We start from the raw sequence: 25,995 nt of genomic DNA, 5'->3' as shown, positions 1-25,995 counted from the left end.
AGCTGAAGCATTTGTACATTATTTCCATGACTTGTATATTGAGATCAATAAACAACATAACGTAAGTAATGCATTATATAAATTTCAAGTTGATTCTCATAAACGATATTTTGAATTTAATATTGAGGATTATGTTGTATTGCAAGCTTGTAGTGCTGGTCCTTTAAAAATTTTAAAGTATGTTGGTTCAAATGCACATGCCATTGCTCTTTCATCACATTTTGGTTATAAAATTGATGTTATTTTAGATAAACGTCTTGTATTGACCAATGATAGCAAGATTCAATATTTTATTGTTTGTTGAGTAGATCGACGTGCTTCTTATGCTCCTCATTATGTACAATCATGTGAAAATTTTGAAGATAAGGTGCATAAGTATTGATTATTTGGAGTCCAATATCAGTACTTAGTTAAAAGGAAAGACCGCCCCCTTGGCCATATCATATTCTTGGGAATAAGCCACAGTTTTCAGTACTATCAATCATGGAATTTCGATACTTGATTCGTTAGAAAGATCGTCCTCCTTGGCTTGACTTGAAGCATTTCGAGTTTCAAATTGACTGCAGGCTACAGTGATCTATCAACTCGACAAGGAGAGTTGATGAGGACATCATCTATTTTTTTTTTATTTCTATTTATTTCTAGTTAGACTTTATTTTAGTTTTGGATTCTTATTTATATAATTGGGCTTGTATCGGCCCAATCTCGTTCTAGTTAGAGTTTTCTCTTTAGTATTTAAATCTAATTTTCTATGTAACTTCATTAGTTTTGATGAATATAAATTATTAAGATTGGTTGTGGCGTCTCCTTCCTCTCCCTTCCCCTTTCCTCCTAAATTTCTGCTTCTTCTCCGATTTCTCCCTCCCTTCTCTCTGGTTCTCCCTCCCTTTCTTACTATCCTCTTCTTTGTCCTGCATCACTAAGCCAAATGAACCAACAAGAACTTGATACCAGCAATGGAAGCAACTATAAACAAGACAAAACAAACCCAGTTCACCTATGTTTTTATAGCCAGTAAAGTATATTGATAGCCAGAATAAAACCCAGTCAAATTTTACGACATGAATCCCAATACACACTTTTCTGTACTTGAACTAGAATGTGAATTGACATGTGACACATCGTGCTTCTGGATTTGAAAGTATAGGAGTATTTACCTCGCCACTTGTCATTTCCTCAATAGTCCAGTAAACCAGTATAAACAACATCATAAAGCAAACTCCCCTGCAACGATATGAAGATCATCTATCAAAGAAGACAAGAAACAATGCCCAACATGAATAGAAAAAATCAGCCTCAGCTATGTCACCTTGGAACCTATTTGAACTGGAAATTCTGGTATGGCCAATGAATCCCAAGGAATATCACCTTCACTTTTCGAGGCTTAGCCTTAGAATACTCAAAGAAACAGAACAAATTCTTCATCCTTTATTTATTTAATAGAAATTTACAAATTTTTATATCCAAATTCATAACTAAGTATTAAAATACACAGTGTACGACTCATCCCTCAAACTTAGTAATGGAGCCAGAAGAAAATTCCTTTTCGCCCCTTTTGCCACAAAGCTAATAGGATGATATTTGCTTATTCCATCTTTCAGCATAAAGCTCGTAGCCTGTTTAAATCCAGCATCCGAGAAATCAGAACTACAGTTAAGCTTGACACTTGCACCAGAACCATAATCCACGCCACTATAAATATAACAGCCCTGCTGTTTTTCAGACTGCAAGGAAACTGTTCCATCTTTTCCATCCAGTCCAGCTACCAAATGGAAACCGCATGATTGTTTTCCATCATATGATGAGATATCTGAAACTTCAAGATCTTCACCATCCCCACGATGCAACATAAGCATGCCTGGAAAATCAAACGGTTCTAGCATGACTAATTTTCCCAGAGCATCTTTTGCTACATAAAGATTTTCATTTACAGTATCCTTCAAGATGACTCTAAATGTACCACGAACGGCAGAATCAGTTCCAGATTCTGGAAACTTCTCCATTTTTATTCGTTGATCAGCATGTGAAAGGACAAATGTTGTGTACCCCGATTCTTGAGCAAGAGTAATCAAATGAGAACTGTAATCAGCGGGTACCGGACTTATAGAATCCAAAAAAGTAGGCGACTCTGTTTTAATGTCCCAGTCACCAGTAGATAGTCCAGCAAGAAGGTAAGGACCGTACAGAAACGCCTGAAGAGAAGAATATTCTGGACGGTCATCTGAAAATGTCGTTTACAAGAGTTTAGCCTCAATGCAAGAAATGAATCTTTCTCCGTATATGAAATACCGACAAAAAACGAGAATATTATGATGATTATAGGAGCATCCTTGGAAGATACCTTTAATGGCCTCAGTTCTGAGACTCATAGGCAGCTTGAGAGTGATTTTGTCCCCCGAGATCCAACTTTTAGTAACCGACAGAAAATTGCCTGCATTAAGGTGCAATAAAGACGATGAACTCCTTTCTATTTGCTTATCAACTTGAAGTTAGTTTTATATCCATGTAAAGGAAAAAGCACAAATAAAGGTACTTATAATAAGAAAGATGAGGTTCATACCTGCTTCTGGCACGGACAAGTACTGATCATTTAAAAATGCCTTCGCACCAGTCGAATATGCCCATGAAGGTATCCTCAAATTTAGGGTAGATGGTGCTCCTTCTTCTTGCTGCATTGAGTAGACATTAAAAAAAATTAGTACAGGATACTATTGAATAACTGCAGCAAATACTGAGGAAAATAACTGAGTAATAATATCACTTCCAGAGAAAATGGAGCTGAAGATTTTCTGAATACACAGATATTGATATTAAGGTAAGTAATCATTAGAACATACTATTATATTCTCCAGTTGGGATGATGTTCCCTGTTACCAAAGTGCATAGAGTGCCGTGTGCTTGCCCAAGAAAATATATTATTACAGGTTTACGACTTATGAGACATTCTAAATTCCTTGATACTCAGGAAGTAAATAGCAGACGATTGATACCTCCTTTGGGAAAATTGTCAACGTTACTTGAAGGCGGTGATCCCACGAAACAACAGGCTCAACACTTAGAATCAACAAAATTTGTCCAGATTTCCAATCAAAGGAGCTAGGGATATACTGAATGATGTAAAGCCCTGGATCTTTTCCCTCTTCTTCAAAGTATATTGAATCTCCTAATTTTGAGAATGATTCAATTGCTACAGCAGAAAAGGACAGAAAGAATGTTAAAAAGTTATACAGCACATATTGGGACTTCCAAAAAAAAAAAAAAAAACTAAGGAAAAGACGAGGAAAGCAACTTATTAGAGTAATTAAATAACTCAAACCAGAAAACAACACTCAAGTAGACTTGAACAATACAAATTTTTTTACAGAAAATTCAGAATACAATTTTTTAAGAAGAAAAAAGAAGAAGATGAAATTGTTGACACTAAGGATAAATGCACACCGGTTCCGTAACAGCACCAAAAAGAATTAAACTTTGTTCCCCATCCATGGTAGCTTCGAGCCTTGGAGCCACCTGGGTGTAGTGGAAGCATGTAGATCATCACCCCGGGATCGTTTCCTCTTTGGATACCCAGAACACCATTTGTCAGGGCTCGTTCATAATAATCTGCGTATGCCATTTCTTTGGTCCATCTAAACAGGTGACGAGAAACCTATGTGATCAAAGTTCAAAGCGCCATGAGCTTCGAGCATTCACCATAATGATACCGTGGATCAAGAAAAAATCCTTATGAAAGTTTAAATTGGAGTCCCATATTTCTGAAGTCTGAATTAATCCAAAGTTAAAAATAAAAATAAAAGATTTACACACCTTCAGCATGTTATAGGTTGTACAAGATTCTTCATTTTCAGTTTCTAGAGTGCTTGCTAATCGCTTTGGATCTGACCTACAGATAATCGAGAAGGCGGCATAATAGATAGTAAGGAAAGAAGCAATTTAGCAGGCATAGTGAATTGTTCAATAACAATCAATCTTTGTACCAGAACTCGCCAACTGATGTTCCTCCCGTTGCATAGCTATGAGATGAATTGACAATATCCATGAAGAATGTTCCTATTTCCTGCAAGCCATTTAGCTTAAAAGATGAGTTCTAAAGATGATTTTTTTGCCCTGGTTATTGAACCTAAAACTTCAAGCAATAGCATACTCAGAACTCATCCATAACTTATTGTTATGGACCATAAGGCAAATAAAAATTGAATTCCCACAATGACACGACATGGGAAATCAAGAAATCAGGAAGGGAAACGACCATCTTTAAGCGAAAGCAGAACCAACATAAAGGTATGTTATTCAAAGTTTTAGTTACAATAACATATTTTACCCATGTCTAATGATATGTGTCTAACTCTTCGGGAAAGGATACCATTACCCAACATGTGATACAAGTCAGGTGCACTAAGACACTACTGAAATTAAGTATGTATAACAAAGAACTTAGATATGTCTTCTCGTATATCATTCAATTAGTATATAGTCTTTCTTGTAAATGCAATATTTTTCGTTTTCCCAACTTTTTTCATTTTATTGCTTCAATGAGAGGGTGTATTTACATAAGCTTTAAAGCTCAAGCCCAGGGCCAGAGAAAAATTATGTTGGGGTGGACTAATCATTATTATTTTTTCTCCAGATTTAGGGGTGGTCTGGAGCCTAGGGGAGCTACCCCTAGCTCCGCCCCTGCTTAAGCCAATTGATGCTTTTGTTTAACCCTCTCATCTAAAAGTTTATTCTGCAATAGAAAGAACAATTTTATTTATTTATATTTAACTTAAATACGACCCTCAAGTGCAGACTAGATACATCTTTTCATCAAAGACGTCAACGTGAAATTTTCATAATTGGATGGCTATGAGGCGAACTCATGACCTTTGGTTGCTCCAAAACAAAGTTGAATTACCTCATTTGAAAGTTTAATCAGTGAGGGAGGTAGAAATATATGTATATTTATATTTATATCTTCAACTGCTTCAACTCCATCTGGATAGACTAAATCTATCCAAATAAGCAGCCTGTGCAATTGCTTTGCCAGTCAAGTTTGATGGTTTAAAATCTCTTACGGAAAAGAGTTATGCCTTCATTTGTCATTCACCTGTTGATTACTTTAGACAAACGATATAAAAACATTACCTTATAAAGTGGGTCACCAGTAATTTCATACCGCAATTGAGATCCAATAACAATAGGAATATGTGTGTTGGAATGGAAACCAGATATATCATCCGCCTATAAGTAAAAAGTAATATAAATCAACATTAGAAAAAGGTATACAGAAATGCTCAATGATAATTTTAAGTTTCAAGAATTAAAAGAAGTATGGAAAACTAGACAACTCAATATCAGAACATAAGCACAAGACTCTTGAATGTGATCAAGAGCTACGGGACAAAGACTAGGCTTAGTTCTCTGTTTAGAATCTACTACCTCAGATTTTAAGGAATTAAATAATTACAGAAATAATTGCAACTGCATGACCCAGCAAGAAGCAACTTTCGATGAACAACTTGAATGCAGCTAAACTTTGACATTTCTTATATTCAACCTCGTTTATGAGTTTGTCAACCTTCGACGTTTTAAACTATTGTAAGTGAATCAATCACAATATGATTAACATATTCTTTTACCTGCATCCTTGTAGGACACTTCCACTAATATATTCGGAAAAAAAGCTTTCCATAAATTACTTAGAGCGGGTATCAGTGAATCATGAACTGTAGTTAACAAATTAGTTACTTTTACTCTGTACTCCACAAATTACCTCTTACACATTGTCCTATTTCCCTTCTCCTTATAGTAATTCCCCAAGCAATTGTAGATGAGAAGAAAAGATAATAATACAACAAGAAACATTTGGAACTTATTACTCAAAACTACCTTCAGTGCTAGCAATCCCAGAAAGCATGGTTTGTCAAACAGGTGAGCCAACAATAAATGCTTTTGATCTCCCTGTGGCATTCCCAAAAATGCAGATTTTTAAAAATACAGCATAACATGAAATATAGCAATGCCATAACACATGAACTATTTTCTGGTTTATTATCTAAAGCATCAAAATTAAGAAGATAATATAGGTTTGACTTAAATATGTTTGTTGAATCAAGGACTGGGAGAACACAACAATGAACTCCAACACGAATTTGTTGTGAAAATTATCATTTCCTGGTTTATTCATATGTTAAAGTCCAAATATTCACAAGAAGCCTATGACAATTTTATATATCGGAAAACAGGCCAGGGAGAGTAAATGAGACATGCTGACCGTTAAGCTGTATAGCTGATACAGAACATCATTCATGCCACCTGTTTCTTCATTGAGTGATAACCAATGTCTTTCAATGGTATAGCATGATATTACGCTTTGCACGCGGTTGTAGAAGTAACTGGCCATCCATGTCGCCATATTCAAAGCTTGAACATTACCAGCAAACATATACTGATCCAAAAGACCTGCCAATATCTGCAAAGTTTTGACAAATTATATTAGTAGCCATTCTTAGCAATAAATTGAATGCTAATAGCATCTTTTACCTTGTGAATTGTATAATATGGTGCCCAGACTTTTTGTAGAGTCTCAAAACGGTCAAACTGTTCTGATGGAAATGCCGAAAGATACCCTGTTCCTATCTTCCTCTGGCAGTCGGATAGAATAGAAACCACCGAAGACATTTTTTCTCTGAGATTATCATTATGTGTGCTAGCCCACATTTTGGCAGATGCACTCATGTAATGCCCTTCATTAAGTCAGATACAACAGTTGTCAATTACTCATTACAGCATCCCCAAGGAAATGGTATGCATAATCTTAATATAATTCACTTTTAAATCACTATGAAGTAACTGAAATCCAATCTAGTACAAGATGGAATGAAAAAAAATATTTTATCTTTCTAACATTAGCAGATGATAATGATAACAAGTCATCTCCAACATTGGTTTCTTGTTATAAGTTCAGCATATCAACAACAATCTCAGTTACCTGAGATGCATATAACAAACAAGAATGGAACAATTCATCGGTAAGTACAATTTCAAATCACTAGAAATCAAATAAGACATGCAGCAAATTATACTAACCCACAAAATGACCCCGAAGCTCAACATCTGGAGCCTCCCAACCCCCATATGGCTCACCGAGAGTATCCAAACCAGAGGTTTTCCTAAAATTCCATACCAATCTATCAACGTCCAACATCAAAAGATACTTCAGATTAGTCTGCTGTGCCTGACCATACACCGAATCAAGGTCCAATCTCACATCATTCAATGACACTTCCTTGAGAAAACTACCACCAATCCCTCTAGTCCCATCAGATATCTTCATTTTTCTGTACATCATATTCCAACTAAACTCATCCTCCTCTCTCAACACCTTCCTAGGAATCAATTTGGACCAGGCATAATCATCACTAGGAATCAAATGAAAATGGGCAAGATTTTCTTCTTTCCAAGATTCATTCTTTGAGTATAACATTTCATATCGAAACGTGTGTGATGAAATTGAAACACCACCATTAGTACATACCTTACTACTCAAAACACACATAAACAGCAAAAACAACAAAAGGGCCAATTCTAAAACCTTGAATAACACAAAAGACTTCATATCTCCCCTCAAAAATAGCAACAAAATCAAGAAAAGCTAGAAAATTCTAATTAAAAACAGAATATAACTGTTATTCTTTCTGAAGGTAAATGGGGGAAAAATAGATCGATTTTTTTGAAGTTCAAGAACAAAACAACACTAAATTCTCCATCTATATTCACCCAAAATTAACACCGTTGAAAATTGAGGCTGCTGGATACTTATCATAAAATATTTATTAATTAACTGTAGCACTGAAACCCAGTAAATATTTTTAAGTGACTAGGATGAAAACAAGCCATATATAGCCAACGAGTTCAAGAAAAATGAGATATTTATGTGTGTGTACACGTGTGAATATATGGTGGGTGTAGAGAGTGATCGGGAGAGAACTCATTTGTTTTTGGGGCAACTATTAACGGGGGGCACAGTTAAATTCCCTGTGCATCCCGCTGTAAACTCCCCGTGTTGATGGGGGAATTACTCATTCAGGTACAAAAAAAATATGGATAATTGGCACGAAACGCCTTTACCTTTTATGTCTATTTTGGAAAAAGTTTCGTTCTTTTATTTTTTGACATTTTTACTCCTACCTTTCACCTTTTTTGACGCTGAACGTCATTTTCACTAATTTTGGACGATTTTACCCTTCATTCAAATAAAACAAAAGAAAAAAAAGGAAACAACAAATAACTAATTGCAACCACAGTTCCCAATTTTTAAAAAGTTACAAATGACATCCGGTTTCTATTCCTTCTTCTTCAAGTGTGTGAAAAACACCATTTGACCCCAAAATTTGGCAAATGAGTGCTGTAATTTCTAAAATTGAACAATTACCTAGTGTTTTTGGGGCCTGAATTTGAGTTTCCCTAGGTTGATTCATATGTTGGGACACATTAAGCTCACGAATTGATGGAGAATTATCCTCCTCGCACGGCCACACATTCCGTAAGGTCAAATTCAAAATTGTTGCATTTGGCTGATGAATTGAAATAATTAAATCCATATCCAGCGTTGTTTGACCTTCAATTGCAGGTTGATTGATGCAATTTGTAGATTGGAGTCGTGGAGAGATGCCAATTGAAAGGAGATAGGATCGGCTTCTATGCGTGTTCACCTTTTCTGGACAAAGAGCCATTTCAACTCCGAACTAGGGAAAACCCATATGCTCAGTAGATGCGCCATAATGAGTAGTGTCCAGTGATGGTGGTCGGCGATCATGGGTCCCACCACTATCGCCAGAAAATGGTTTTGTCAGCTGCGAGTTCGCTGACTCGGAAATTGGTTGTAGATCTCGACTTTTTGGGTTGTTTGCTGTAATTGGAACATGTATGGATGTGCCTTGGAAGCTTGAGCAACTTGTGGGTTGTATGGAATATAGGCGTCCATGGATTTGGCTGAATTTGCAATAATACCGTGCGTGAGAGCGATTTTTGGGCAAAATTTAGCTCGATTTTATTGGAATTTGGAGCTGAAATTTGCATGGGGATGTTAGGGTTGATGAGGAGATGGTGATGGTGTTAAAATCCAGTGGCCTTGGTGGCCGAAAATTGGGTTCCATGGGCGTTGGCACCTATGTTGAAAATTTTGTATATATTTGTAACTGATTTGTAATTTTTTAAAAATTGGGGACTGTGATTGCAATTAGTTATTTGTTGTTTCCTTTCTTTTCTTTTTGTTTTATTGAAATGGAGGGTAAAATTGTCCAAAATTGGTGAAAATGACGTTCAACGCCAAGAAAGGTAGAAGGTAGAGGCAAAAATGCTAAAAAATGAAAAGTATGAATGGTTTCCACAATAGACATAAAAGGTAGGGACGTTCTGTGCTAATTACCCAAAAAATATTTAACAAACTTTTTATAGAATAATACTTGACAAAAATTCATTGATTTTGGACTGAATATGAGCACAAACTGCACCATAGATTTCTGTAAATAATTTCCTGTATGTGAGAGCTTTTTAGAAACTTTTTGGGAGTTACACCCTCTTGTGGCAGTATTTTAAAATTAATTATATTCACTTGGAGCAATCTAGACTAATGTGATTTGATGCATAGGGCAATGAAAAATCACCACATTAATGCGTTAAATTACTAATCACCACATGTATGTAATGTAGGACAATTATGATAGTAAGAGACTGTAAATAGTATTACTATTTCATAAATACATAATATTTTAATGACATTAAATATCATCAATCTTTATTATTATCATACTTACATTCTTAATTCTTTTTATCGCATTCTTATTTTTAACAGGTTACTAATCAGAAAATTTTGTCCTTAATCATGATTTTCGTCCAAAAATATTGTTAACGTATTTTAAAATGAGAATGAAATATTTTCTCATATATATATTGTTAACTTATTTTAAAATGAGGATTAAATATTTACTCATATCTTTACAGTATTATTTGTTTTGCTTATTTAAAAATACAATGAACAAATAAATCTTTATATCCTGTCTTTAAAAAAAATTTGAAGATAAGCTATAATCAAGAATAATTTATGTTAATTTGAAAATAAGAATGCAATAAAAGATTTTTTCAAATGTAATAAATTTCGTGCAGTTAAATATAGTCTAATTATTAAAAATTATGGTGAAAATATAACCATCCATTAAAAAATTTGCTTATGACTAAATAAGTAAATTATAAAAAATGAAATAATATTACTTATAAATCAAACTTAAATAATTATATTACTTATTCTAAAATAAACTCTTTATTAAAATAAGTACTTTTTATTAAATAAAATAATAAAAGGGAAGTTAAAGTCTATCAATTTGTCAATATGATATGTCCAACCGAATTAATTTTGAGAAATATGCTACTTATATATAATGCGATGTTTATAACGATATCCAACTCCCTCACATAGAGGGGGACTGACTTTAGATAAATTATATTTTATTCAAAGTGGGCCCCCTCCACGTGAGGAAGGTAAATGCCACCATGGACACTTTGATGTATGTGTAGCATCATCCTAATTTTGAATAATTACATAGTATAATATCCTAAATTTGAGATATTTTATACCAAAAATATTTTATTTATGACATATTCAACCTGAAAATGACAATAAAAAAGTTGTTACAATGTAATCAATTACCTTTGAACTTTGCGACCACTAATTTCATAATTAATCGATTTTCTTGTTTAGCAATACGTGACTCGATTTGAAAGACTCTGAAGTGAACTAATTAAAGTTAGAGATGTCAAACAAAGCCTAGCGGCCTTCTTTGTATCTTAGACGGTGCTTGCCTCTACAAAGAAGACCGAGTCCATTTCAATTTACACCTCTAACCTACGTAATTAAAAGAGTCTTAACAGAATGGCCAACAAAAGTAGTTGCTTATCCAATAATTTAAAACCAATCACTTATAATTAAGTAAAACGACAACGAAATAACTTATCAATGCTTACATGAAAAAGATGTGATCATACTATTCATGTAGAGTGGCTTAGAACATTATGCCTGAAAGTTAAAGAACACATTGTAAGATTCATCTCTTAAGCGAAGTGATGGAGGCAAAAGAGAATTCCTCTTTGTCCATTTTGCCATAAATCTTATAGGATGATACTCATTGAATCCTTTCCTAAACTTGAAACTCGCTGCGCGTTTAAATCATGTATCTGATGATCCTGGATTGCAACCAAGCTCAATGCCTGTACCAGATTCATAGTGCACTCCACTGTAAATGAAGCAGCCTTTTTGATCCTCAGATTCCAAGGAAACGGATCCACTTTTCTTGTCCAGCCCGTGAATCAAGCGAAAAGTAGAAAAATCAGACTCTGAAGAATCTGCGTCTCAGAGAGTTTTATTAACTCCTTGATGCATAACAACCATGCCTGGAAGGTTGAATGGATCTAGCATGACTGAATTCCCAATAGCATGTTTTGGCTCTGCAATATTTTCACCATTAGCATGGTTTATGTTGAGTCGAAAAGTTGCATTGACTGCAGAATCAGTTCCTGCTGAGCGAAAGTTCTCCATTATGATTGAATGGTTGGAGTTTGAGACGACAAATGTTTCGATATTGAATTCTTGTGCAATGGATATTAAATGAAAATTGTATGTAGATGGAACCGGCCTAATCCAATCGGAAAAAGAAGCTGATGATCCTGTTTTAATGTCCCAATCACTATTGGAAAGACCAGCAAGAAGGTAGGGACCATATAATATTGCCTTAACAGAAGCGTATTCGGACCGGTCATCTGAAGTACGAGAAAACACGTCATCAAATAGATTCTCGATCACGAGATAGAAAATACATGTTTACCAGAAAACTTTCAGAGGATCGAGCTAAGAAGATGCCTGGAATAGCCTTTGTTCTGAGACCTATGGGCAGTTCTAAAGTAATTTTATCTCCACGTCTCCACTTTCTAGTGAGTGAAGAAATTGCTTGCACAAAATAATTATATAAGACATTTATGATGCTTTAGACTAAGGACAGAGTAAAATTTGGTTCATTTTCTGTATAATACTATTAAATACAGCGTATAAGATTAAGAAGAAGAGGATAAATTTCACCTGGAGTTACTATGGGAATATCATGACCATTTAATGATGTCTTTTGCACCACTAGATTATGTCCATTGGGGTATTCTGAAGTTCAAGGTAGATGTTCCACCTGCTGAATGCTGTAGAAAAAACGTACCATGTGATGATAAATAGCAAAAACATTAAAGATTTTCAGTATACTTGCTTAAAGATATTGATATTATTAAAGATAATAATATTGACTAATGTATAAGGGTTTATGCTACTCTATTTAATAAAGTTGACATTTTAAAATAGAATTCCAAGTCTTAATATAGTATTAGAGCCCATTAAACTCCAAAATGCAACATTCGATCCAACTAAGGCTAAAAAAATGAGCACGATAGATTTCAAAATTGATTTGCTCAAAATGAACCACCATCTTCAAAGGGCATGTTAGGAAATAAATTCCACGTTAAATAAAGATGAAGAGGCTTAGGCTACTCACGTTAAATTCCACCATCTTCGAGAAAATTAATGATCATAAATAATTTGATGAAGTCAGTTTAGTTGGTAATTGTCGATAGGAAATAAAAATCTTTCAAATATAAAATCAAGATATACTTGCATTAAAACTATAAAATGTTGAATATTGTAGAACCGGCAAAATTTTCACTAATCACCAATATAAAATTTCACTATATTAGAGATAAATTTATCTTAGGTATAGAGGTACCATAAAATCTTCAGGCGAAAACGGTGTTATACAACTATTTTAGACGCGATGAGCGACTTGATGATCTAATGGGGTCCACTAGTATTGATAAGATACAATTATATAGAAAATAAAAGATATATATATTGGCTTGAAATCAAAATTTAAATAGTTTGAACTCCAACAAATTAAGTTGTTATTGTCCTATTTTATTACCTAACAATGCCCATAAAGTTTAGAACAACTCAAATCCAATGTTTCTCCTACTCAGGATAAAAATTTCCTACCACTAATGTGATGTCGCCACATTTGCGATCAATTTCTTTTTCTTTTTTTTTTTTCAACAAAAGAAAAAAGGTTTGAACTGCTGACGTAGCATCATTTCTAGAAAAATGTCACTTTGCCCAAAAATGTTTAACACCGAGGGTGATCGACTCTCACAAAGCGCGCAGGTCCCACGTGAATTAAATAATGCCCGACCCCCGAAGTATGTGTTCAATCAACCATTATGTTCCCCTAACTCGATCCTCATTTCTATTCACAATAAATATTCGCTTATCCATCACTTATTTATATATCCTTATAATTTCAATAACTTATAATTTATCCAAACAAGCGCAAGTTTATCATTTATCTTATCATAACCATTTATTTAGTATTTTAGTTATTTTAGTACTCTAGTTATTTTATTGCAAGTGGAATAGACACAATATGGCCCCCGGAATTCTTCATTTTTGAACTACGAAGAAGAACCTGAAAATAGACCGAATTTATTAAAAATGAAGCCCTATTACTTATCTCAATCAATCAAGAAGAATATAACAGCTGTGAAAAAAGAACTTAGTTTCTTGTGAAGAAAAAATGTTTTCTTGTACAACAAAGTCTCCAAGAAAAAGAAATAATTTGTTGTCAATAAGTAAATAATAGCAATAAACACTAAAATTAACTAAGCATAATAAAAGGAACCCTTTACTGAATTCGGAAAATGACAAAAAACATAAACAAAATCACAATTATCAGTTCAAGAATGCATTGCCATCTCATATTCTCATGCATTAAGAACATATATGACAAAATATATGGGTTATCGTGTCCAATTCACAACACCAATTATGCTTATCGATGAGACTCGATTGATGGTATTGACATAAGTTAGACCAATTAAGAAAGCAATCTTAGGTGACCATTTAGAGTTGGTGTTTCCAGTTCGGAATACCAAACATGCTTTGTGACGTCGTGTTGCAAGTTGAATAACGAACGTGAAATTAGATAAAATACTGCCCCAAGCAGAAAAATCTGAAAATACACTAAAAATTATATTGTGCACATCTTTATTTTCACTGTTCTCAAACATTTTTTCAGTGAAAAATCATAGACAATTTCATGCAAATGTAACTAAAATGAATTCCTCAGATTATATGTATTGTGTTTGGTATGCAATACAAAACAGGTATGAACAAGTATATTGATAAAAAGAAGGGCCGAACAAATCCTGAAATACGATAATTTTATGAATATTTCAATATTACCACAAAAATAAATCATGAATCTTATCGTTGTTAAAAGCCTGGTCTAGCTATTCAGATACAACACCCACAGCAACAGAATTATACGGAACTTTAGAGTTTACTTAATATTTCTCAAAAACTTCAATAAGTTTGCACAAACTTGATCTCATAAATGCTCTTTGGTCTACTGCTGGAAAAAGAAATTGATCCAAGGGACTATCCTGCTATAGATTTTATACAGCAGCAGGGACCGTACTATCAATCGACTTCAACACTTGTTCACCCATCTCCTTGCATCCCACCAGATTCTGAAGAAATTGAGAGAAATATAACTATGTAGACGAAGGAAGATGACTAACGACACAGAGGTTTCCAAGCATGAACATACAATACAAGGGTAAAAATATTACTCAATCAAAAAGCTTCCCAAGTCTACTACTACTTTTTCTCGTCCGACAAAAAAATCCAGCAAAAGATTAATTGTATCCGTGACGAAAGAAAGAAATAATGAAAGAAAACTTAATCAATCACACAAAGTGTAGTTCATAATGAACATACCAAACCAGCCGAGTGTATGTCACCAGTGCGGAACCCTCTATTTAAAGTATCCAAAACAGCAGCCTCTATCCTCTGGGCAGCCTTCTCCTCTCCTAGGCCATACTTCAAAAGCATGGCAGCACTAAGCACTGTCGCCAACGGGTTTGCTTTGTCCTAAATTGTTAAAATATAAAGCACACCATCAAAAACTATGATTACTTCTGATTTTTCAAAAATACAAAAATTTGGTAAAATAACAGTACTGCAGAAATCCAACCTGCCCAGCTATATCAGGAGCCGAACCATGTATCGGTTCAAATAATCCAGGTCCCTAAACAATCAAACATTCAAACATGAATATATAAAACAAAATAGGAAATTTCTTTTCATTTGTATGAAGATTAATAATCCATTCATACCGATTCTCCTAGGCTAGCAGATGGAAGCATCCCTATACTTCCTGTGATCATAGAGGCTTCGTCCGATAGAATATCACCAAATATATTGTTTGTAACAATTGTGTCGAACTGCAATATCAGAAATTGGAGGTCTAATTAAGTTTAGGTTCATTCTCATGCCTTTAAGAAGCCCAAAACAGAGAAAACCATATACAAACTAAACCTGTTTTGGATTTCGAACAAGCTGCATGGCGGCATTGTCAACATACATATGTGAAAGTTCAACATCAGGATACTCAGAGGCTATCATTGAAACTCTTTTCCGCCATAGCATGGAGGCCTGGCCAGTACAGAAAAATAACGGAGCATGAAGAGTTTGTTACCATCAGCTCAATTGCCTTAAAAATCACGACCAACTCATTGACATAAATGTCCATGATGTGCCATCAAACTCCTGTATTTGAACCATATAAAACATACAAATAGGAAGAAATTGCTTTAAATAAATTTCATGATCTGGAATGAAGTTCAATGAATTCTTGACTGTATTTTTTAAGCAAGTCTGTCATTAACCAAAATAGTATATTTACTTCCAAAACAAATATGTTAAAGGCAACAGTATACAGCTCAAGATAATAATAATCATCAGTCTCAAAATAGTTTTGATCTTGAATTCCAACCAAGCAGTGCATGATGTCCTTTGTGTATAACCAAAAAGAAAAGATCGAGAATTAACAGTTGGTATTTTGGCCTAAGCAACTGATATTCAGAAGTGCTTTTACACCACCTCTAGCTTCCAGTATCATCAATTTAATAGAAACTGAGATTTTGTTCAGAAACAGAAATATTTTGATAAAAGAAACTCAGGCAACTAACTTAATGATTTATATCTCATAAATATTTTAGACCTAAAATGCCGTACTTGAAAGATAGAGACAAGGAAACATGGGAAAAAATAAAGGTCCTAGTAAATTACCTCCAAAACATTTGCTTTATCAACAGAACAGAGTTTACCATGACGTTTCCGAGCAGTTTCAAATGCAACACGAGCAATGCGATCAATCTGATACAGTTATGTTTCACATAAATATTAAAGAGTGAAACATATGTAGTGCAGAATGTCAGTTTTAGAGTACTCCGAGATTTCATCAAAAGAAGAGAAACAGTTTTGCGTAGTACTTAATTCCAAGAAGACCAAGAATATAATAATCTTCAGAAAAAGAAAAAAGAAGAAAGAGACTGTCCAGTTCTTGTTTCAACAGTCAGGAAAATGGCCAGGCTGCTTGGAATAAATGCAAGGAAATTGAATATTAGTATGTTATAAAGGAATTCAGCAGTAGGACAAAGTTGAATGGAGTAATACCTCGTGGGCTGCATATACCTCAGTGTTAAACCCAAGTTCCTCACCGTTTTCATTTGTGCTGAAACCCCTTGGTTTGCCAAAATAAATACCTAGCGGGAGAGACATGATATTATTAGGAAAAGAATTCTAAAAACTTAAAAGTAAAGACTACGTATTGAAATTTAGAAAATATACGATATTAGAAATACCACACTAACCTCCTGTGAGTTCCCTCACAACCATCAGGTCCACACCTTCAGCAACTTCTTTTTTTAAAGTTGAAGCATCCACTAACTAATACAATTGGAAAAGCAGGTTATCGAAATCAAGATTTAGCACCCACATTCTAGAATAAAGCGAGAAGTTCTCATGTAATAAGCATTTATTTTTTTCTCTTACAATAAGTAATACTTAAATGATGTGACCAAATAATTTTCACTGGACATCCAGACACTGCTTAAACAAGGTTAACTATTCAATCATATGCTATAACAAGCACAAATTGACTGAGAGAACAAAATAAATCAGATATGAAATATTTAGTCCTTCATTCCATAGTTCCAGTTTCATATTTTTGGTTAACCAGAGTTTTTCCCCATTTACTTACATGAAAATTGAAATTGATTTTATCAAGAGTCTATACTTTATAACTAATTCAGATGATGTAATATGACTACACCCACAAGAAATAATTAAAGAAAACAGAAAAAGCTTTTTGCTCTTTGAGGGACCAGACTTCCAAAACAACTAAGTTGGTGAAAAATTTATCTCTTACACATTATTTTAGATTCACAATTAAATAGTTTTGAAGTCCTAACGTTGGCATACCGACTTTTTAAAAAAATAGGAAACTCAGCAAAGGAATATAAACAGTCCCACATCTCTCAATTCGTATCAACCCTCTCAAGGCTCATTCAAATGAATTTAAAACAAACAGTTGTTGGATTCAAGAAAGGTCTGATCTGCCGCACAACAAATATGCTCCAAAACCTTAAGTTTGCAAGAAAAGTCAACCGTAACATTTAATTAGAGACTGAAGGGAAGGTTTATTTTCAAATATGATACTAAGATGCCATAGTTTCTAAATGAATCACGGGCTCGCTCAAAGAGACCCAAGGCTAACACTCCACTGATGAGTAACAATTCATACATGCACGATGAACCAAACATTCGTTCTTAAAACTATAAATTTTCAAATTGAAAGACGCTAAATAACAACCCAACATAAATCTTTTACCTGGGGTAAAACAGTGGCTGGCCTCAAGTTAGCAAACACCTTAAGACCTTCCCGAAGCTGAAGCAACCCTGTTTCGGGCTTCAAATGCTTCTCATTTTTATCCCATTTATACCTTCTCATCAAATCCACAAAGTAAAAAATAATAAATAAATAAATAAAAATACAAGAAACATATAATAGAACAGAAAGTTAAGTTCACGTAAGATCTTGATAGTTTATGTTATTTATACCCTCCGATGGCTCCAAGAAGAACGGCATCAGATTGCTCTGCAGACAAAAGGGTCTCTTCTGGCAATGGCACTCCAGTCAAATCCAAGGCGGCGCCACCCATAGGCATTTCGTTGAACTTAAACTTAATCCCTGAGATCCATATCATAATACCAGTTATGTAAATATATTGTTTGTGTGTGTGTTGAGAGAGAGAGAGAGAGAGAGAGAGGGAGGGAGAGAGAGTCTTTTACTTTTTTTATTTAAATTCTTACCTTCAAGAGAGGCGATAAGCTGCAGAGCGTTCTTGGCGACGGAGATGACTTCAGGGCCGATGCCATCGCCTGGAAGGAGAGTGATGGAGTAGCTTTTGGATGTTGGAGAGGCAGAGCAACGGATTGTATTGAATTTAGGAGCATAATTCGTGGAGGACTTCGTAGGGAATACGGGTTTGAAATTGAATTGGAGAGAAGCGGCCATTGTCAGTCACATAGAGCAGAGCACGTCAAGTCTGTCGAGATTGAGGGTAATGAACTAACACGAGGTGAATCAAATTTGTTTTTAATGTAATTATAAACGAACTTTGACAGCTCCCAATTAACCTCAAAACACATCCCTAGCTGAGCCCCAATATTCAGTAGCAGCAAAAATCCAATATGTTGGGTGTCGAGCTCACTTTTGGAGTGCAATATAATTACTAGAATTCTTCCTCCACTAACAATAAGAATATTAGAGTGGAATGTATGGTATAATTAAATAGATCTTAGCTTCCTCTTTTTTTCTTCCTTGGACATTGTCCACTACTATCTAGTCCTTCCTACCAAATGGAACAGAAATGCATTTGTGTCTTGATACATCGAAGAAGATAAATGCAGAAAACTGAAGACAAAATTTGTGAAGGTGTAATCAAAATAATTACCATTTAGTAAAATTGTGATTTTTATTAACTAACGAAAAACTGTTAAAAAGGGAAACAGATCCCATACCCCACACCCAAGCTTAGACCAGAACCGACCAACGGAAACTCACCGGAGACGGGTAGAAGACTGCGACGGGCGATGCAGGCCGGTGGCAGTTGAAGGCAGAGCGGCGGCGGCCCAAAGGGGAGAAGAAGCCTATTTACAATGTATTGAATGGAGACTTTTAAAAACTTTTGGAAATTTAAAAAGTTTCTGTGTATTGAATTCAGATTTTTAAACTCTTTAAAAGTTTGAGTGTATTTAATAGAGACTTTTATAAATTTTTAAAAAATCTTTATAAGTTATGGGGTATTTAATTGAAATTTTTTAGGGATCTCTACAGGTTTTGAGATATTTAATTGAGAATGACTTACAGAGCATGTTAATTGGACAAAAAAATGAAAAAGTTGACCGTTAGACTTCATGTGCAGTCCATATTTTTTGACCTCATGTTTTTGATGTGGGCCCTAGAATTGATCATAACGATCATATTTTTTCTATTAATTTCCTTCAAAAAATGGCTCAAACAGGGGCTTAGGGAATTTCTAATTTATTGGACTTTGGAAGACTTTTTGGTAGAAAATATAAATAGCAATCTCAAAAGAAAATCTCATCTCCATCGAGAGATTAGTGGATTGGAGGGATCAGCACATGATTCTAAAATGTTGAGTGATGCTTTGACAAGGAGAAATGGACTTAAAGTGCCACAAGGTACTACTTTATTATTTCCTTTTTTTAAAAAAAAAATCTTATTGTATCATAATTACTTGTTAATTTTACAAGTATTTTATGTCCTGATAAATATTTGTTGGGAGACTATGGATTTCCAAATTGACTTCAATTTTTAACTCTTTTTCGAGGTGTTCATTATCATCTTCAAGATTTTACTGGTCAAGGTCGTGACTTTGAAAATATAAAAGAGTTGTTTAATTTTCGTCATGCTTCCTTGAAGAACGTAGTTGAGAGGATATTTGGTATATTTAAATTAAAATTCACAATTTTCAAAACAGCTCCTCCATTTCCATATCGTACACAAGCTGTCGGTCTCACTTTCACTCCCACTTGAGTCAGAGCTTGATGATCCCGATTTTGACTCAGATCCAGATACGTCTGAGTCAGAACTAGAACTACCCGACTCGTCTGACTCAGAGAGGGGTTTCTGTTGTTGCATAATGAGTCGTGGCATATTTTTGAGGTATTCACGCAAGTTTTCTGTGATTCCACCAAGACCGATGGATGTAAAGAAGTTGATAGCGAACCTTGTGTTTTTTGGATTGTCCTTAGGAAAAATAGAATCGAACGAGTCTTGCACAGTAGGATCGCTAAGACGCTCATTCAGTAATCGGATCCCAAGGTGCTCAGACAATTCCTACAACAGAAAGCATTCGAGTTTAGCAACTTATTAATATGAGCATCAGTAAAAAGAAGCCTAAAACCAAAACAACACAAAGTTGAATACATCAAACATGCACCAAAAAATAAGTGATATCCAGTAAATGCTCTATTACGATACGATCCACCAAATAGTCTATGCTTAAAAAAAAAAAATGTAAGCGCCACTTTGAACTTGAAGTATCTTTTTCTTTATGTCTACTTTCTTCCCCCACCCCCCACCCCCCCACCACTACACCTATTTGGTGAAAAATGATACTTTTTTGGTGGTAACTCTTACATTGTTGTCAACATAAGTAACTTTATTTCCAAACTTGACCAATAAACATAAATATCAGAAGCCTACTCAATGAGTGTAGTAGTAAGAATTATAGTGGACAGCATTAAAAATGGAATACAGTAGATAACTTGAATTGGAAGACAGATTCTTAATAAATTAAGAAAACGCTAATCAATACCTGGAAGAGAATTTTAATAAAAATACGGGAAGATGAGGTTGTATCTTCTTCAGTTAGCCGTATATAGGCCAAAACATGCCAAGGCAATGCATCCGTGCCAAGTAAATGCGCAAAAAACTTTGCCACGTTCCATAGTTTATTAGTCTCCAATCAGTGGATCATGGAATACTGCTGAACAAAACACTTCTCAAAATTCTCCTGATGAACTTTGTTGATCATACAAAAGCGCTGCCCCAGAAGTCCATAGTAGCGAAGGTAAGTCCTCTCCTGACTGCAACACTCCAACAACATAATGCACAATTCCATCTGTACAGATTAAAAGCAAGCCCAAGCAGAGTTATTCAGCAACTGCCCGATGTAATGTCACAAATTAATTGGCCACTCAGAAAACGATTCCACAAATACTAAAAAAATTAAGAAAATTAATATCACCATGGCAGATTTTATACTTGAAGAAAAGAAGAAAACCAGAGAAATATTTTAGACTGTATTCTTCCATTCGACAGCCACGAGAATTTAAGATACACTAGAGAAGAGCTGACATCCAAGATTAGTTATTCTAATGCTGTGAACAAACATCCGTAAAATAAATTGACCACAATGCATTGTTTTGAAAAAAAAAAATCTTACAAGGTAACACATATCATTTTGTGGTAATTTATGTCAATCCATATCCAACTAACCTAAACCTGGACCCATCATCCATGCAAGCTAATAGAGTAACCTGGATTAAAACAAGAAACACTGGTTCACTGACAAACCTTTTCTTTTCCTTCTTTACATCATACAAAATAATAATAGAAAGAGATAAATAACAGAGACAACCCCTGATGTATCCAACCATCACTGAAACACCGACTCTTACAAAAAATTACAAGAACCTCTCCTCTAGGCAGAAATCCATATAACCCTCCTATTTTACCCGTGTCTTCATATTAAACTTGGAACAATATTTTTTCTTAATTTTAATTCAGCTAAAAAAATTGACTTTCAGCTCAAAGAAAGTTCACATTTTTAATGCAAAAAGGGTAACAATTCAATAATATTTTTGAGAGAAAAATTTTTTTATTTAAAATGAAAAGGAACAAATTAATAAAAATGTTGACTAAAAAAAAAAGAGAAAAGAAAAATAAATCCAAATTTCGAACCTTATTTAATGCTAATTTTATTATGTTTCAGGTATTACGATAAGGGAATTTTTAATTTTTAACTTTTAATTAATTAATTAATTATTTATTTATTTTTTCTTGAACTGATATTAGATATTTTATTATCATTTAACAAATCAGAATTGTATAAATACTAAAAAAGTTAAAATTAACGAACAAAAAAAAAAATTCGCATATAGTAAATAATCCAATTTGATTAATTTAAACAATATTTCTTCTAAAATGAGAAAAAACAGTGACAGGAATATAGCTTATATGAGTTTTATATTAATAATAAAAAGGAAAGACAAAATTTGTTTTTGAGTGAAAATGGAAGGATTTTGTTGTGAAAAAACAAATTTTGGGGGAGGTTTCTACAATTTTTGAAAAGACGTGGTTTCTTCTCTTTTCTGATAGTCAGACACCTCAAGTCTCTCATATTCAGTAAATCAATAGATAGCATCACTTTGAATAATAAAAATAATGATGTGAGATCATAATACCAACCTCCTGCCCAGGTTCTAGATTGATTTTTAGCAGTTTATGTCCTGCTTCCTCAAAATCAACACTGGACATAATTGTCAAGTAGACAGTTCTTCTAAGATTAACCAAATTTGTCTCTGTCTCATCCTTTATGTTCATCTGTTCTTCATCCTCTTCACCAGATTCATCTTCATCTTCATCTTTGGACTCTCCTTCTGAATCTGCTTCGTCCTCAGATTCTTCACCTAGTATTTGCTTCTTGAGTTCTTCATATTTCTTTTCATTTTCTAAGAACTGGGTATCCGGCTTGAAAACATCTAAATAGAGTAAGTGAGCACAAAATATGTAAGTTCCCCTCACACAAATCTGAAAGGTAGCAGCAGTTAATAAGAGCCAGTAATGTGAAAACGTACCTAAAGCAACCTCAGGATCTATCTCGTCTAAAAGGGAAACTTTGTGAGTTAATTGGTCTTCCTGCTCCACTAGATCCAATTCTGGACGAACAGCTTGGTATCCCTGATATGGTGCATTCACAAAGCAATACAATGTGTCAAATATCTAATATGAAATTATTCCAAGTAAATTAGAATAAAGATACTACAACTCCAAACTTCATCAATGTAAATGAATGCTCACCTGAAACTTTGCCTTCCGTAATGCAAAAAGGCCTTCAATTAAGAATTGAACCCTTTTATCTATTTCCCCTTCATGAAGAATTCCACGAAATCACTCAAAAATACCTATTAAAGAAAAAACCCAAAATGCGTCAAAAAGATAATACTAAAAGCTGAATAGAAATTATAAATGAATAAAGAATGTGCTAAAGCACAAGCACCATATTGCATAGAACAAAATGAAAAGGATAAGTACTCACCATGCAATCCCCGAGGGCTCAGGTCCTGAAGCATGGATCCACATTCCGTGACAAAGCCAACAGCTACTTCAACACTATCATCTGTAGGTTTCTCCAGCAGAGATGTGAGCAGCTCAAGAGCAATCAGCTCGTGAACCACTTGCTGGTTTACCAGGTGGGCAATAAATTTGACTGCAGCAAGTAGTTGTGGCTGCAAAAAGGTATCAACATCAAATAACAGATAATAAAACATTGCTAAAAGACTAGAAAACAAGTAATAAATTATAGCAAAAAGAAGCTAATGTACAAACTTTATCATTCCGCTTGTAAGCCCTCTGATACTGCAAAGTAATTCTCCTCAATAAAAGGTCACCAACTTCAGGGAACTTGGTATTTACTACAGCTACCAAAGCAGCAAACACATCGGTGAAACCTGGTGAAGCCATTTGTGATTTCATACATGAACGACAAAACAGACCCCTCCCACGTATCAGATTCTCAGCAAACAACTCTGGAATAATATTTTTAATGTTGGTTGCATTCACTTTGTTCACCAACCCATTAATACTCTTTCTCAATGCGTCCCATGTCATTCTCTGATAATCGACACTGCTCTTATCATCAATTTCCTTCATCATTCTGGCCAACTTAAATGGCGGAATATGCACTCCTCCGCTCCTTCCCAAATTCATAGACATGCCCAGACCCGAATTAGTCTCAGGCTTTGCATCTTCCTGTTTCTTACTCAAAACTCTATTCTTCTCTTCACTCTCATCCCTCCCCTCTCTTCTCCTCCTGTCAATAACATCATCCTTGTTTCTTTCTCTTTCTCTATACCTTCTCTGCTCTTTCCTATTATCCACCCGTGAATCATCCTCATTATACCGATGCTCACTACCCCAATATCGCCCATTCTCATCGTCGTCGTCATTCCCATGTCCGCCTTTTCCCCTTCTATCCCTCCTATCAGCCTCCACATCCCTATGTGAATCCCGTTTACGATCCCTTTCTTTGTAATCCACTTCTCTCCTCCTATACTCTTTCTTATCATCATCTTCATTACTAGTATCCTCCCTACTCATTCGCCGTTCACCGGTTTTATCTCCTCTTATATCAACCTCATCATCTGACTCATAATTCAGTAATTTCCTCCCTCTACCCATGTCATCTTTTCTACTCCTATAATCATTCTCCTTGTTGTCATCCCCCTGCCGACGTTTCCCCCTCCTATCATCTCTTTCAAAGCCCCGACTCAAATTCCGATCCCTATTTTTATAATTCTCCTTTTCTTCCCTTATTTGTTCTTCACTCAAGCCGCCGACACGTTGGAGACATGCGGCCGACATGTTTCGTATGAAAAAAAGAGGAGAAAGAGAAATTATGCCAGTCAACACTAGGCAACGCCAGAAAGGGGAGAGGGAGAAGCGGATCTGTGAAATTGGAAGACTGAAATCCGATGAAGATGAACCCGGACCCGGACCCGGACCCAATTGCAGAACAAGCAATGCGGTTTGATGAACAAATAAATAAATAATAATAATAATAATAATAATAACATCCGTGCCAATTAGAGCTTGTTTGATACTGATGCTATCAAAAATCGTACCCGAAGATTTTTCGAGCTTGATGATTTGGATTGAGCACGATCGTAGTCTTCCGATACTTGAAACAAGAACAACGATGTATGTTTTCGTCGCCCCTCCAATGCTTAAGTCAGAAAGGAAATTATATGCGTGAGGCTATAGGCTGAAGAATAATGAAAAACGTACCTGAATAATGATTTAAGGTTCTGTATTTATAGTAGTAAGCGACATTCTCCTAGTGGGACTCAACTAGTTGGATGTCCTTATCTGTTGGAGTCCTGTACAGTTAAGGAGTTGGTCAAATACTATAATTGTATGTGTGATAGAGTCCTTGCGGGAGTCAAGTATATGGTTGATTTAAAGTCCTAATTGCATAGGAATTCTAAAGGGTTAACAATCGTAGTTTGTTGAGGGGAGCATATGCTCGAGGACTGCTTATGCTCGATGACTAGTATCGCAATATGTAAAGCAGCCAGGGGGCTGCTATATGCTCGAGCACTCCCTATGTGGAATTGCAAGTTCATCTTAAATTGATCGTCGGGATAATATAGTGATCGGGTTGCAAGGAATGTCAGTATCATTGGCCTCCGTGCACATATGCTCAAAGCCTTCGCTCGAGGATATGATGCAAAGAGGCTCGAAGGCGACTGATGTGCAAATGCTCGGGATTTTGAAGACGAGTGAGCGAAGTTGAAGTGGTGATGACATCAGCCCTAAATGAGTAAGGCGGTGGAAGGGTTGAGCCCTTGGATGGTAGACACGTGGCATGATCGGACGGTTGTGCCAGTAACTTTTGGGCTCCCACCCAGGTCTCCTATAAATACTCCTTTTGCTATTCATTTTTTACTTTTTCACTCTCAGTAATTTTTTCTCGCAATCGTCGGTATCAGATAAGAGCTCGAGAACTTAAGTTGTTTATTTGCAAAGGTCCTAGCTTGGAATAGGATGTCGAGTAGTGAAGGAGACACATCGTCTTCGGGGTCTAGTTCTACACCCGAGGACTTAGGACAGTCCATAGTGCCGATGGTAGTACCTATTAGTGCTCAGCCTCGAGCTCAGGATAATCCGATGTCACTTAGGTTCCCAGATCAACCCTGTAGGTTTAAGGAACACTTAG

The 25,995-nt window shown here is 35.2% G+C and overlaps 2 protein-coding genes and 1 pseudogene across 3 annotated transcripts; all 3 read right to left on the bottom strand.

Moving 5' to 3' along the window:
* Positions 1–1,404: 1,404 nt before the first annotated feature.
* LOC111393278 lies at positions 1,405–7,965 on the bottom strand. Its single transcript, XM_023018731.1, has 12 exons — positions 7,069–7,965; positions 6,523–6,725; positions 6,254–6,451; positions 5,869–5,940; positions 5,125–5,220; positions 3,978–4,057; positions 3,808–3,883; positions 3,439–3,649; positions 2,991–3,187; positions 2,561–2,669; positions 2,342–2,431; positions 1,405–2,221 (listed from the first exon to the last, which is right to left on the bottom strand). Exons 1-12 carry the CDS (start codon positions 7,595–7,597, stop codon positions 1,476–1,478), a joined length of 2,607 nt encoding a protein of 868 aa, XP_022874499.1. The 5' UTR covers positions 7,598–7,965; the 3' UTR covers positions 1,405–1,475.
* A 6,287-nt stretch (positions 7,966–14,252) lies between these two features.
* On the bottom strand, positions 14,253–19,173 carry LOC111393276 (3-isopropylmalate dehydrogenase, chloroplastic-like). Of its 2 annotated transcripts, none has more exons than XM_023018729.1 (12): positions 19,032–19,173; positions 18,278–18,513; positions 18,026–18,155; positions 17,796–17,907; positions 16,777–16,852; positions 16,580–16,668; positions 16,193–16,279; positions 15,440–15,556; positions 15,238–15,345; positions 15,096–15,149; positions 14,840–14,992; positions 14,253–14,589 (listed from the first exon to the last, which is right to left on the bottom strand). In XM_023018729.1, the coding sequence occupies exons 2-12, from the start codon at positions 18,480–18,482 to the stop codon at positions 14,515–14,517; spliced, it is 1,206 nt and encodes a 401-aa protein (XP_022874497.1). In that variant the 5' UTR covers positions 18,483–18,513; positions 19,032–19,173; the 3' UTR covers positions 14,253–14,514. The 2 variants fall into 2 exon arrangements, with proteins under 2 accessions (XP_022874497.1, XP_022874498.1); XM_023018730.1 differs by having other exon boundaries at positions 18,278–18,536; positions 19,032–19,160.
* On the bottom strand, positions 18,485–24,780 carry LOC111392300 (annotated as a pseudogene).
* Positions 24,781–25,995: the final 1,215 nt, after the last annotated feature.

This window comes from Olea europaea, chromosome 4 (genome assembly GCF_002742605.1).
Source record: "Olea europaea var. sylvestris chromosome 4, O_europaea_v1, whole genome shotgun sequence".
Classification (NCBI taxonomy): domain Eukaryota; kingdom Viridiplantae; phylum Streptophyta; class Magnoliopsida; order Lamiales; family Oleaceae; genus Olea; species Olea europaea.
Note: the sequence above shows the minus strand (reverse complement) of the source record. Positions and strands in the feature narration are given on the sequence as shown.

Excerpts from the sequence above, each read along its gene's own strand:
- LOC111393278 (XM_023018731.1), bottom strand. The coding sequence starts at position 7,597 with ATGAAGTCTTTTGTGTTATTCAAGGTTTTAGAATTGGCCCTTTTGTTG. Across the intron at positions 6,452-6,522 it reads CATATTATACAATTCACAAG|ATATTGGCAGGTCTTTTGGA; the intron begins GTAAAAGATGCT and ends AAAACTTTGCAG. Across the intron at positions 2,222-2,341 it reads CAGAACTGAGGCCATTAAAG|ATGACCGTCCAGAATATTCT; the intron begins GTATCTTCCAAG and ends CGACATTTTCAG.
- LOC111393276 (XM_023018729.1), bottom strand. The coding sequence starts at position 18,482 with ATGGCCGCTTCTCTCCAATTCAATTTCAAACCCGTATTCCCTACGAAG. Across the intron at positions 18,156-18,277 it reads GCTTATCGCCTCTCTTGAAG|GGATTAAGTTTAAGTTCAAC; the intron begins GTAAGAATTTAA and ends TATGGATCTCAG. Across the intron at positions 15,150-15,237 it reads CTGCTAGCCTAGGAGAATCG|GGACCTGGATTATTTGAACC; the intron begins GTATGAATGGAT and ends TTGATTGTTTAG.